The following is a 15,081-nucleotide window of genomic DNA, read 5'->3' as shown; positions in this document are numbered from 1 at the left end:
TTGTTTATTTGGAAACCCCTTAAAACCCAAGCCCCTATACACTTTCAGTTTTACATTTTATTTCCTTGGGGCTTGTAGGAGGCATTTGTTTGTTATACCCAGAAGAGGCATTTGTTTATTGGTTTATTGTCCAAGTAGCAGCCATTGGGCCCTGCTAGATTTTCATGTTTTTTGTTTATATTTTTAGGTTGGGCTGGCTGGTGAGCATTTTACTGCCAGTACCGCCACATGTTCACCAGCTTGTTGTTAAGTGTGTGTGTCTGCTGTCTGGTGCCGAGCAGGTAGTTTACGAAGGGATTTTTAGAGCTATACATCACGCAAAAGGAGAAATAAGACATAAAACAGTGCAGAATTTCAGATATAGGGATAAATTAGAATAAATATATGAAATGGAATATAAGATATCCTTGGCAGACTGATGTACAGTAGTGATAAGAATACACTGTAATGTAAACAGGTTGTGCAGGAGAAGTAATGTAAATGCTAAAAGAGAACCAGTTGTGGAGGTAAGAACAGGATGTAGAGAACAAGCTAATGCTCATAAATATAATACTGTGATGGTTTAACAGCTTGTAAATAGTATTAGAATGATTATATATGTATAGATCTGTCAAATTAACATGAACAAATTTGTATTTCTTCGTGTACTGGAGGCAGCAGCAGCAGCCCTGGTTCGAGTCCAGCCTGTGGCCCTTTGCTGCATGTCGTCCCCCACTGTCAAACAAAACTCATAATAAATAGAAAGAGGTAGGTGGATATGAAGTCAGAGAACTGATCTGAGTTTTATTTAGCCTACTGAATCTTAATTTGACAACCTGATTTATTTGTTTGCCAAACCTGAACGCTGAATCCAACGTGACTCTGAAGATTTACAGCCCATATGTGAATGATGATCACTTATTACGCCCATATGTGATTGTTCAACATCTCATTACGAAGCAATATTGTGCTGCTGTCACAGTCTTCATTCTTCTGGGAAGACTTTCCACCAGATTTCTGTCTGAGGACATTTGTTCACACTCAGCTACGAGATCATTAGTGAGGTCAGGCATGTCGAGTGATGACACCTGACTCTCAGACGTCGTTTCAGTTCATCCCAAAAAGGTTAAACGGGGTTGAGATCAGGAGGCTCTGCGGGCCAGTCAAGGTCTGTCACATCAGTCTGAGACGTCTGTATGGACCTGGCTTTGTGCTTGAGGGCAATGTCATGTTGAAACAGGAAAAGGGGGGTTCCCCAAAGGGTTGTCACCAATGTTCAACACAAAACAAAGCAACATTGTTTCATTTTTATTATATACTATAGGCAAAGGAAGTGCAAAGCTGAAAACATTAACAACAAAATTGGACCAAATGTATACAGAAGTATGCAGGCACTGGATGTTTCTCTCTTTACTGTAACTTTAATGTTACTCACATATATGGCCACATATATATGATATATAGATAAAGATAGTTTATCAGGTACACCTAAGGCAGTATACGATATCCCTCCAATAAACCCCGCCTTAAAGAAGGTTATGATGTTGACTTTAACTTACATAACCACTGTGTTGTACTTTCATTCTACAATGTTTTATCCGCAATATATCTTCCCACCAACCCTGTCTCATAAAAACACGTAAACATGAGCTGGAGGGCACTGAGTGAGATCTAAAACTTGTCACAACAGCAACGTCAGAGCTGTGTGAGTGTCCTCGGTTGAGAAAATAAAACCTGTTGGTAGGACAAACACTGCTCGCACTGGGTGTGTCTGTTGCCAGGGTGCCAGAAATACAAGTCGGTTGAGTTTTTTAATGTATTCAGCTGTGCTGCAGTGGGAAAGGTTGTGCTGACTGGACAAAAGATGAAGGTGTTGATATCACACCGCCCCCCTGTGGTGGCACAAGGTAAATACTGTATGTTGGTTTGGATTGAGTGAACTCTCAGTGGGAGGAGAGGAAGAGTAACACCGAGCCCACCGTCACAGGAGGAACACCAGACATTTTAATTGAATCATTGGATCATTAATCATCTAATTTTGTATTTTTAACTGCTTTGATCAATTTGGTAAGCAGTGGTTTCCAGCCTAGAGGCCGCCCATGCAGTGTTTTTCAAAAGTCAATATTAATTTGGTAAAAGTGAAAGTAGGCCACACAACAAATATTTGAGTGGAAGTCAGTAATTTTCTGGCAATAAATGTACAAGTATGTAACTACAAATAACAAAATGCAAGAAAAGTCAAATGAAATGTGTTGCACTGTTTTTGGGGACCAAAAGTGGAAATACTCAAGGACAGTACAAGTTCCTGAAACTCGAGTAAATATAATTAGTTACATTCTCTGAACCGAGGTAGGAAGAAAGACAAAACTCAAACTCACTCAAGTCAATTTATTTTTCCTGACTTTTCTCTATTCATTGCTCTTTTTTAGCAAAATACTGTAGTTTTACCTCTTTAAGCATCTAAAAAATATTCAAATGAAATAATCAGAGAAGAGAAAAACCTCTGTGACTGAACTACTCACAACTTCTAGACATGGAACGAGAGATTGCTTCATCTTAATGAGTCACTAGCAACATGGTTGGGAAATATTTACGTATTAATTACATCACTTTCTAGCATTAATAAAACAGGTTGAGCAAGAAGACGTATTCGTCTTTGTCATTATTTAAGGGCGAGTGTTTCACAAGTTAATAAAAGAAGAGAAAGACAGCATGAAGGTGGTTCATTAGGCTCAAAGAAGAGACTAAAATAACACACAGGCTAACTCGTCATCATTAGAGTAAGACGGCACATTAGACCACTGAAACCCTGCTGCTTAAATTATATTATAACACCGAGACACTGCAGCGACATCATCACAAACAATCAGGGAATACATGGACTCATCTTAGTGTTATTAACATATGACAAGTATATATACAATTTATACATCCATAAAAACAGCTTCAATGACTTCAGAGAAATATTTCACAACATATTCAAATGTAAGTGTTGTACGATAAATAAAGAACATCTGACTGAGAGAAGCTGAGACGAGCGTTGACGGATTAGCATTATTAAAAAACAAGTTCTAATCTAAAATAAAAAGAGAGATATCCATCTTGTTATAGTCATAAAGGAGGAGCTGATGCATAGAAACACATAATAAAATAACTCCATTACAGGCTGATGTGGACTGATGTGACTCCTAGTACACCCCGGGGCTGTTACGGATCCCACAACAGAGCACCATGGTGAAGATCATCTCGAAGATCTGAACGGGGAAACAGAACAGTTTAATTCAATAACGCTGCTTCTATTAAAGCACCTGCGTCCTTATCACAGCTGATAAAAAGTAATGCTGTTCATGCTCTGAGTCTTTTCACACCACAGCTGTGTGACATATCCGTCTACGTTTTTTAATCTGACACTCACCATGATGACAGCAACCACCAAGGCAGCCAGTCCAATCAGGTAGAGCTTCTCGGAGAACAGCTCGATCAGTTTATCGTGACAGCTCTGAGAGGAGACAGAGGCAGAACGAAGACCAAATGAGAATATCTTACTACTCTCGCTGTACGCACACTGTAATCGATTACATGTAATGGAGAGCTGGGTCTGCTGACAAAACAAGGTGCTGAATATAAGCCGCCTCTGACCGCAAAACTCTGAATAATTGATTATATAGAATGTGATCTTTTAGCAACATAGAGATAATGAGTAACAAAAGGATGGCATGAGTTATTTGGGTCAATACAGCATCAATACACAACTTAACCCTGAACCCAGACAGTGTATGTTGCAACAAGTTTGGTTGAAACAACATTAGAGATATAAAAAAATCAAACTAACACAGACAACCCATTGATACAGTTAAGTTATAGCAATAGCAATACAAATTTTATTTATATTGCACATTTCGTACACTCTGTGTATTTTACATAATTAAAAGCAAAAGGCAGCAACAGCTATATATTTGATATAATTAAAAGAAAGTACAAAGAAAAACATGGAATAGAGTAAAAACAAAGCAGAAGTAAGCCTTGACTGTGTGTTTGTCAGTCTGTGCAACATTATACAGATATATGTAGAGAGCGAGGCACATATTGTCATATTGCAGTTTCAAGATCAGCTGTATTTGCCTAACGTTTGGTTACATGCCTTAATTTATCATTCCCAAGACTGACGATGAGTTCAACAAACCTGGAATTTATACTTGTCCCTCTTTCCAAAGATGCTAATATTCTAATTGTGGTATTGTGTTTTTGTAAAGTTAAGTAAGAATCTGTGTTTACCTGAGATCTCAGAAAATCTTCTTGAGACTTTCTGGGACACAAGGTGCCGGCGATTTGTTTGAAGAGTGCAGTGTCATCTCCTTTACCACAGCAGTCGAGCTGTAGAGGAAACCAATAGCAGAAACAAGAGTTCAGCAAGACCTGTCCACAGTACATGATCAAAATTGGTTTCTATCACATCAGAGATTTTCCACCATGACGTACCGTGTTGTGAAAGGCATCCAGCACCTTGATGGCAGCGTCTTTACTGGGAGATCCTGAGACGTCCACAGCCTTGATGTACGCAGAGTCGTAGAAGTTGATCAGTTCTTTTGAGATCTGTGGACAGTCGGGAGTCGGGCGAGTTGTTTTAGAGACACAACAACAAACAGAGGTGGAAAATCAATGAGCAAACATTCAGTGAAATGAAGGCATGTGTGTGTTGCTTACTGTGTCTCTGTTCATGAAACCCCAGATTGCTGCAGCCACTTCGCAAGCAAAGAGGATCACCAAGAAGAAGAAGAACTAAGGAAAGAAAAGAAATATTTAAACCTCAAAGTCTCTTATTGATTTAAACATATTCAAAGAAGAATTTCTGCTGGTTAAGAGTTAGAAAGGGGAGATACTCACCGTCCCCAACAGGCACTGAGATTCCTGAATGGCACCGTAACATCCGAGGAAGCCCACCAGCATCATCACAGCCCCGACAGCTATCAGTATGTACACACCTGTAAACGCAGACACAATCATGCATTAGCTCAGAAAGATGGTTCATCATGGCAACATTGTGTCCTCAGGACACCACTAGGGGGCAGCACAGGCAGGGCAGTGTGTGCCTGCTGCCCTTTCATTGATCCACACATTGTTTGGTAATGGACTTCCTGGATGTTTCTCTTGCCTTCCCTGTAGGATGACATGACATTATTGACATCCTGGAGATAAACAACACCCAGATCCTGAGAGAGGCAGAGAGAGGCGGGGGCTGACTCTGTCCAGGCCAGGAAATGCCTTCCAGACACCGCCAACCCCCCACAAACCCTCTCTGCACTGACCCCTGACCCCGAGCATTATGTTTCACCAGAAAACAGAGGGAACCTTGTTAATACAAAGACACCCACCTACATATAAACGCACACGTATTTATCAGATTGAACTGATATAAAGACGATTCACTCGAAAAATGTCAAATGACAAAAAACACATTTTCCACGACTTTGAACGGCGGACAGAAGTGTTCAACAGGCTCCAGTGCAGGTAGAGCTGCTGCTGCAGGAAAAAGTCAATGAATAGCTATAAAGCTCCAGTTACAGCAGGGATCTGGCTTATGTTTCATGCAGCTTAAAGGAAAATGTTGTGTACACACAGCGATGGTTTGAAAAATATCTATTGTACCAGCTGTATGGTGTGTTTAATTTAGAGCACAAAGAAACTTGACATGAAGGCATTCATTAATATAATGGATTATAGATGGTATCATAACGCAACATCAGTCTGCTGCAGACTCCTCTAAATGCATCTGTCACTGGTCTTACAGTAAGAACTGTTTAAACTGAGGGAAATGACTCACAGTTTTGTTTATTATGTTATTAGCAGCGGTGGAAGAAGAATTCAAGTCCCTTATTTCAATAAACGAAGTAATACCAAACTACAAACCCACTAAAATTACATGTTAAAGTCCTGTGTTCAAAATGTAAGAGTTTGGGAGTTTTATCATAAAAAATGTACAACCTTTTTTTACAATCAAAAGTAAATGTATTTATAATGTGTAGCCTCTTTCAGAATTACTTTCAGGTTTTCCTTTAAAGTACTTTATTTATTGTTGGCTACTTTGAAAGAGTAGCCATCAAGTTATCATTGCACTAAACACGAACCAGACCTATTCAAGTGGTGGCCCGTGGGTCGATTGCTGCAGTTTAACAACCTCTTTCCGGCCCTTTTGATCATTTTGTTGGTAGGATAATTACCCTTGTCATTAATTAAGTCAAGTGGATTTTTTTTTGTATTATACATGTTTCTTTTTCAGTTGTGAAAATGAATAAAGAAAGAGGAGAAAATAAAAAGTGCATTGTTTTAACACATTTAAAATTCCAAGCTTTACAGGTCAGACATAGGGAATCTAAAAGTCTGCCCCCTCGGCACTTCACTTTTTTTCCTATCTGGCTCTTCTTAAAAAGTAGCTGAATACACCTTAAGACCACGTTACCCATAATGCATAAGTTGTGACAGTTCAGTCAGAGATTCAGTTGTGTTATGCTGGTAGCGGCTAATGTAGCATTCAGCCCAAGCCCCCAGGAAGACCGCCAGGCTTTGAGGCCAATTTTCATAGTGTTCAAATTGTGTAATTAAAACATCATGTGCACTGCGGGCCAAAAACACCTTTTTCCCCATAAGCTTACATTGAGAAAGAAGCGGCTGCAAAATGTAAAAATGCTTGTAGCATCAAAACTCCAGCAAAATGACTTGTTTGACTATTTTGTATTTAAAATCTTAACTATAATATAACTATTGCTGTCCAACAAAGCTAGTGAAGTAAAAAGTTACAATATGTCTCTGTAAATCATAGTCGCGGAGAAAAAATAGTCAAGAAAAGTACAGTACTTTAGCAAATATACATAATTATATGTTATATTCCACCACTGGTTATTGGGTACACTTCAAATTGTTTATTCTATTTATGTACATGTATTTATAGCATACTGTATTTATTGTTTATAGTTTGTGTAAGATAGAGGCAGTTGCAAGAGACTATTTTCAGAAACTTGACAAAACAATCTCACTTCAAGGTCCATTTAGTAGCTGTTCTGGAGCTTTATCATAGTGCATGATCTTCATCATCAGCAGAGAGAGTTTGCTCATTTGTCATGGGAATTTGTGATGCCTGTATTTCTTGTTGAGCACTTTAAGATCATCAGGCCCTTCTACACTTTGTGAATGGACCTTGATGTACTTTTTACTGTTTTAATATGTAGCCTATTTATGGAGGCCAAAACACCAGTTCCTGTAATGGGGTTCTGTTTGTTTCCTCGGAGTGTCTAAAGGAAGTGCTGGTTAGAGGTTGTTTGGCTCCACTCCAATAGAAATTAATAAACATCAATAACCTACTCTACATAAATCAATTACTGAAGGAGATAAAGTTCTGGAGAAGCTGTTGTTTGTTTTAGAATAATCTCATAACATCAACCCATCCTCATAACTTCCACCAGTGGCGGTCCTAGCTTGCATGAAGCCCTGGCATGATGCAAAGATTAAAGAAAAGTTCAAACAGATCCCCTGTCACACCAACTATCTCATGACCCTTCAGATATATCTTAGGCCTGGTTGTTAGGTTGGGAACCAGTGAAATCAAACATCTGACAGCATATGAAGTACTGGTCTCTGACTTAAGTAATGGATGTGAATACGTCTTCCGCCACTGCTTTTAGCAAGACGTTCTGGGAGCAGCCTCTTTCTGGGTTTTCTATTCTCGCACGCATGCGAACAAAACACATGCAGCCTCTAATGTACTCTGACACAGCGGTCTAAAAGGGGACAGACAGGCCCTTTTAAAAGGCTCTGACTCTGTTGAGACTGCAGGCCTCGAACACCCTCACACTGTACCTCAAAGATCACGCACAACCTTTCCCCACACACACATCGACAGTTTCTCTTTTTCTATCTGCCTCAGCTCAACACCCTCCTGCTCTCCTCCATCCACCACCACCCCCCGTCTTTCTCTTTCTCTTTCAGGACTTGATGTTTGCAATGTGGCAAAGCAGGCATTATTTCCACTGCCTTCCATTACTATGACAACACCCTTTGAGGTTTGAAGGCCATTGAGACTTTAAGGGAGACAGGCAATTTTATACCACCGGGGAAGTTCATTTATTTCTTGTCGCCCTGTGTAATCTCCAGAGGGGGAGAAAGGGGGGAGGTGAAGACCAGCCAAAAGCCCCAGATGGACTTCTCTCCTCTTTTTCTCATCCAGTATGGTGAAAAAAAAAAAGGAAAAAAAGCTGTGAGGCCGTGTTCACACTGTCAGAGCATGACATCGATCAACTGAGATGAACCCAGTGTACAGTATGTCTAAATGATGAGGGGCGGATTAATTATTAAAAAGGCTCCATATAAACATTTCCTCCTGTCAGCTCGTTAACAGAATGAGTAAAAGCAGCAGATCATGCATGCATTGTGTCCCCTGCAGAGAATAAAACAAGTTAAAGTTATACAATATGCCTGCCAACAGTAGCTTCAGGATTATGCAGAGATAATTGAGGAACGTGCAATATAAACAGAGTCACTCGGTCTGTAAGCATTAACAGCACTTTTAAAGTTAGATGAGAGGATTGATACCACTCTCGTATTTGTATGCTCAACAGATGCTAAATATGAAGCTTGATCCACCTACGAGCACCTCTAAAGCTCATTATTTAACATGCTATATTGTATTTTTTAATCCGTACTAAAGCCAAACTGAAAAAACGACAATTTGTGATTGCTAGCTGTTTCCCAATCTCCAATACAGAGCGCTAAGGCAGCTAAACGAGGCTTTTTAGGCAAATACAACTTTACATCTTCTTTTAATTAAATTTAAAGCTGGAAATTAACAATAAAGTTGTTCCATCTTCTACAAGTGTTGCTGGAGTTTTGACCTCATTTAATATAAAGCTGGAGCCAGAAGTTAGTTAGCTTAGCTTAGCATAATGACTGGAAATAGAGAAACCTGCCTACCAGCACCTCTAAATTGCCATTTTTACGCGTTGTTTTGTGTACAGATTAAACAAACAAGATACAGCCTGTTAATTTGCCACCTTTTGAGGTGCTTGTACACAGATTTTGTTACCTATGGATGGAGCCAGGCCAGCTGCCTCCCCTTGTTCACAGTCTTTATGCTGAGCTAAGCCAAACTGGCCTGGCTGTAGCTTCACGTTTACCACACAGACATGAGAGTGGTATTGATTTTCTCATTTAACTCTTGTAAAGAAAGGTAAGTAACACAATTCCCTGGATGCAGAACTATTCCTTTGAATGTCAGTCGAAGTAGTTGAACTGCCAGTTCAAGAGTAGAAATCAATTTAAGTGTCAGTTGATGTGAAGAAAGTGAAAGCAGTGGGAGTGTCGGCCGAAGTGTAATTACAATATCCAAACACGCTCAAAATGTCCCCCCCCCCCAAACATATTGATGTAAAAATGTAAATTAAAAAAATATTCTATGCTACAACAGGCAACCATACACCACTGTACAAAGTAATCTTCAGCAAATGTAATCATAACTATAACTAAACTTAACAAACTTCCTCTAAATGTGTCAAAAAGAGGAAACTGGAATGTAATTTGATGGATACCTTGGCGATATCACTGTCAATTGTGTTGAGTTTTCGTTTTAGGAAATTGATAATTTGATGAATGTTAGGTAGTTAGCATACAGTCCGTGTTAGTTAACGAATAAATGAAAAGTTTGTCCTCTGAGTAGTTAGAGACCTTTAGAAGAGGGGAGACAAACCACTTGAACCATTTTGAATAGGAAAGTCCACAATGTATGACACATAAATGGGATATGTGTCATACATTGTGGACTTTCCTATTCAAATTTTCCCCTCCAAAACACACACACAGGAAAGTTTCATCTGATTTGGTGCGGCTTCAGACAGACTTCTGATAAGCGTATAAGAGGATGATATCACGCTAAGGATTACAGAAAAAAGTGTGGTTAGTCAAAGATTTGTACAAGCGCTGAAGTTGGTGTCGTGAAGCCGTGGACATGTGAATGAGAAGTATAACCTATGGGAAAAAAACATTGACAAAGTAACCAAATGTTTTCAACGGATTTTGAAAGAGAAGGTCTGGCTCTCTGCCCATTAATTTAGATAGGGGCCTTTTCCTGTGAGCCTGAAATAGCCGCTCGGGGGCGTCGCCAAGATGGCTGCCGAGTGGCAAGACTTGCCTAAAAGGACTTTGGTCTAGTCCCCCCCCCCCTTCGAATGTTGACTCCTTGGCTACAGCCTTGGAGAGAAAAGCAGTTTAATTTTCAGTTGAAATGCAATGATGGAAACAGTTGAAATTTCTGTTTACGTGGAAGCATTGACAGCAGTTAAAGTGTTAGTTCAAGATAAACAGTTGAAAGCAACACTCTCTCATTCACACAAACAGACTGAGAGAGAATCAGACTTTAAAACCCAATAGATTTTTGTTACCATTTTCATGTTGGGAGAGTTCCTGTTTAGACAAAGTGGTTTACGTATCAACAGAGCTGGTTTCAGCAGCTGTGTATCTTCAGATGAATGTTTTCTCTTCGTGTACACTGATATGCACACACACTTTTATTCAAAACATCAATTTTTCCTCCCTTCACAGCCTGATAACCACAATTCAACCATTTTTGTGTTTCTTTTGGGCATGAAACAAAGCAGAAAAGCTATTCTGGCCAAGGCTCTGCATTATACATACAGTGTAAAACAAGTGAAACATCTTGTGTAAGAAACTCTATCACTTTTAATGTATGTCCTACAGTATGAGAGACTTCAGCACTAACCGGACCAGACTACCACCAATAATGATTTCAAGCACTGGTTAAGGGGTAGGACACTGTGTATTTTCAGCCTTACATAAATACCACTTTGGTGTGCCAGCACGCTAAAAACATCCACATCCAAACGCTAATTTGAGGGGTTATGTGCAGATGTACAAGGTTATTTGAATTATGCAAGGGCGTATGTTCAAGGGAGGAGGAGGAAAAAAAAGAAAAGCTCCCTTGATCTCGCTTGGGTGGGCCTCTCTTGCCGCCCTGCCTTTAAAATCACGAGTATGCCTTCCTTCTATAAAAAGCCTGGGTTTGTATTCGCTCTGTATATTTACTGAGGGGTAAGTATGGGAGAGCAGCAGGAGCCCAAATGTAAATTAGTGGGCGCACTAGAGTTCACCACCACAACAAACCCAGACGATGGACCTTTTAAATGTTTAAATCATATCATGTATTGTAGGTTTTAGGGCCAATCTGCGGGTCGCTGAAGGAGACATGATGATGATTTATGACTGTAGTTCATGTGGTGAGGGTCATAATCCTGCTCCTGTGATTTAGTTGAACCTACAATACGTTTACACAGATATAGAGAAAAACATGCTGAACTTCATCAGCACAAAACCCTTGAAAATTCCTGAGGATCAAATACTTTAAAGTGCGAGCGACAGAAGGCACATGATGGCTTTATTTGTGCACCAAGCTCATGGTTAGTTCTCTCAGAGCCCACACATGCCTCGACATCTGTCCGAAACATCTGGCCTCTCACAGCTAGGACTTTTTGACGTCATTAATATGAATATTAATCTTATTTAGAGAACATCACCTCCAGTCTGCAATCGTCAGTGTCAGAATGACAGTGAGTAAAAACACTGAGGTGTAGATGCCGGCTGTGCCACTCTTAAGTCATGCTGCGGATTTACGCAGGTCCTGTTTCCTGCGTTTTTCTTAGAGGTCGCACGCTTCCTACTATTTCTGGACATTACTCACATGGTCCCTACTGAGTGTGAAACACAGGTATTTCTGTGAATTTAACTGTCATCTCTCTGTTAACAGGGAGCTTCCTGTCATGCGGTAAACACGGTGAGTACGAGACGGTCTCAAGGAGGGTGTGGGAGGAAATAGGGACACAATATGATGATCAAGCAACTTAAAGGAGGTGGAACAATTATGAAGAACAGTATTTTAAGTAGCTCCATAATAAATACTTATTTTGTGAAGACCATAATTAATCACCTTTGAAACTGACATAGCGGAGTTGACGTTTATAATATGACATAGTTTGTTGTATTGTAGTAGATTGTACTTAAAGGGGCACTATGAAGGTTTAGAGAAGACATTTAAACTCTGAATTTTAATATTTACAATATTTAAGAGGTAATAATACAAACTCCAAGCTGTTCTCAGAGGAAATTAAGGTCACCAGAACACTTTTTGAAGCTAGAGAGGTGGCAGGGTCCGCCAAATATAAACAAAGTAAAACAATATGACATTGTGTTGTCCTTTTAAGAAGTTAGTTTGGTCAGTTTATTCAGTCCTGAAAACGAAGAGTTTGTTTATTTAGGCATGTTAGGCATCAGTCAATGAAAATCTTTCTCTTCTCAATAAATGTTTTTCCCCCAAATCTACATAGTGCACCTTTAAAATAATGTGTTAATAGATATCAAAACAAAATGATGATGATGATGATGATGATGATGTTTCTGGACCTCCTTTTACTTTTGGTAAAATCTTTACTCCCAAAATGCAGATTTATTATGGCTCTGAGGGAACAGATACACTTTTTTCATTGTAAGTCTCTACAGGTGATGTTGTATACTCACTGATATAGAAGGTGCCCGGTGCCTGGTGGCCTTCAAACTGAAGTATGAGGAGGTTGCTGGTTTGACTGTCATGGCGGAGCCACAGGGCCACTCCTAAGATCACACCCCCAGCCAGCTGCCCCGGGAGAAAAAAAAGATCTTAATTATTTTCTTTCGTGTTTTTTCTTGACTTTGTTGAAACCTCGGGGAGGATCAGAGTCATTAAAATGTCTAATATTCACAAGAGATGTAGCATCAATATTAAAACAAACCTGTAGTTATCAATTTTTAAGACCCTTTTCAAGAGAGAGTACCGTGACTTCAGGGGCCGCACAAGATCAAATCAGTGTCCAAACCTTTCTACTAATGTTTCTCTGTGTGCGTGTCCTGCCCCTTAAGAGAAGTGACGAAAGGACATCCTGACACATCGGTGACCTTCAGCATAGACCACGTCCTCACAAGTCATTGTTCCTCAAGAACGGTGTTGTTCAACTTTATCTCTCTTGATCTCTCCTCTATTCTGTATCTGATAAATCAGAAATAGCCTGAAAAAAGTGTTATTATATAAAAGCTGAAGGATCAGATCAACTTGTTCGCATGCTGACACTCTTTTACGTTCTGCCAGTGTTTATATCAAGTTGTCTGCACTTTTAGTGCCATGAGTGCACTCCATTGTTCTCAAAGAAACAGGAAACTGAATCCTCAACATGAAAAATTGCAAAAAGAGGAAGAGAGGGCTCAGAGTTTTCACACTGACAGGCACAGCAGCAAAACCAACAGAGGAAACACTCCATCATGTGTGGCGCGTCCAGGATATGGTGATTCTGTGCTAATCTAAAAAAAGACGACTGCTCAGTACAGATGAACCGAATGGAAATTCCCAAACAAGTCAGCAATTGGACTGAACATCTGCAGGAAGTCTGATGTGATGTCAAGAAGCGTAAGAGGTTGACAGCTGCATTAGGCTTCTGTGGAAACTGTCTCTCATTACTGGAATCATTTTTTCTGTGAAGGTACGAATAAAAAAAAAAAAGTGTTTCCTGAGCTCTTTAAAGGTTCAGAGGCAGCAAACGCTACAGTCTGGTGACCAGGTAGGAACAAAGGAAATGTCAGAGGGAAACAGCTCTCCCCTCCCCCAGAAACTCTGTCAACCCCGCTCAACCTCCTGTTTAATTTGGGGAGCCAGATTCCACAAAATAACAAATCATCCAAAACTGGGACAGGGACAGTTTTCTTCAATTTTCCATCCAAAACAACTTTCAGAAATCCAATCTTCCTGTCTGGAACATTTGATTAATATAAATATGAGTTAGTTTAATTGAATCATGTGAGACATCCTGGAGGAAAAACCCAGTATTCTCCCAGTGAGGAGGCTGAAGCCCACCCAGTCTGAAGGGCTCCACTCTCCTCTTTCAGTCACCTTGCACTGGTGCTCGGTCATCCAGAAAATAAGTGTAGATGAAGGGTGAGAGTGTTTCAACTCATGGCTGGCCAAGATTTTGAGTGCTGTGCCTCATCCTCTATTGATGCTGCTCTCCTCTCATAATTATCGCAAACTGTGTGCGTCCCCTCCAGGATTCATCAGTTTGAAGTAGACAGATGTGTGGGTTAAATGTGCAGATGTTTGGAGAAGAGTTAATAAGAGTGGAAGTTTAAAGAAAGCAAAAGCGAAAGAAATCAAAGTAAAATAAGTTCAACTCACCCAGAATATAAAATTAAAGAAGAACAACATGTATTTAATGCATTTCGTGCAGCCCGCCACAGCCATGTTGCCAGGTTTGATCAGCTCGTCCTTTTTACCCAAATCAAACAGTTTTGTCAGGCCTGATGAGTCTACTGTCCCGGATCACACACACCGTCTCTCTGCCAGAGGACTTTAAGTTTATTCAAGCCAGTTGGAGTGTGAGCGCCTCTCTGCTTCAAACTCCTCCTTTATAATCAAGAGTGAAAACCGAGACGGAGAACTGCCCACCGGCTGACTGGAGCGCTGAAGGCAGGAGGAGAGAGGAAGGAGAGTGAACAACAAGATCCCCAGCCGCAAGAGCGAGCAGGGAGGCATGTTTTGTTCCTCTGAAAGTTAAAAAATGTGTTTTATTCAGGGGAAATGTAGGGAAAAGTCAGGAATGTTCCCAAAAGACAGACAGACAGACAGAAAAATAGAAAGGAAAGAAAGACAGAAAGAAAGACAGATAGACAGAATAGAAAGGAAAGACAGACAGAAAAAAAGAAAGACAGTGACAGACAGACAGAAAAAAGAGAAAGAAAGACAGAGACAGAAAAAAGAAAGAAAAACAAACAGACAGAAAAAGAGAGACAGACAAAAAGGACAGAAAAAAGAAAGAAAGAAAGACAAACAAACAGAGACAGACAGACAGAAGAAAGAAAGAAAGTTTAAAAATCAGTGATAACAAGACATTATGGTCCTTATTTTCCTCATTCTTTGTCAAGTTAGTGAAGTATTTCATGAGACAATGTGCAAGATTTGCTATAAAGGGGATGATCAGATCTACTCCTAAGTCGCAGTTGTTACTTGATGGTCTAACCCTCCATGTT

General features: G+C 40.0%; 1 protein-coding gene across 1 annotated transcript; it reads right to left on the bottom strand.

Moving 5' to 3' along the window:
* Positions 1 to 2,352: 2,352 nt before the first annotated feature.
* On the bottom strand, positions 2,353 to 14,490 carry LOC311263530 (CD81 antigen-like). The gene is made up of 8 exons (XM_084363645.1): positions 14,231 to 14,490; positions 12,550 to 12,664; positions 4,864 to 4,961; positions 4,684 to 4,758; positions 4,459 to 4,572; positions 4,255 to 4,353; positions 3,395 to 3,478; positions 2,353 to 3,233 (listed from the first exon to the last, which is right to left on the bottom strand). The coding sequence occupies exons 1-8, from the start codon at positions 14,294 to 14,296 to the stop codon at positions 3,168 to 3,170; spliced, it is 717 nt and encodes a 238-aa protein (XP_084219771.1). The 5' UTR covers positions 14,297 to 14,490; the 3' UTR covers positions 2,353 to 3,167.
* Positions 14,491 to 15,081: the final 591 nt, after the last annotated feature.

Source organism: Pagrus pagrus (genome assembly GCF_965226575.1).
Source record: "Pagrus pagrus genome assembly, chromosome: 10".
NCBI classification, from domain to species: Eukaryota; Metazoa; Chordata; class Actinopteri; order Spariformes; family Sparidae; genus Pagrus; species Pagrus pagrus.
Note: the sequence above shows the minus strand (reverse complement) of the source record. Positions and strands in the feature narration are given on the sequence as shown.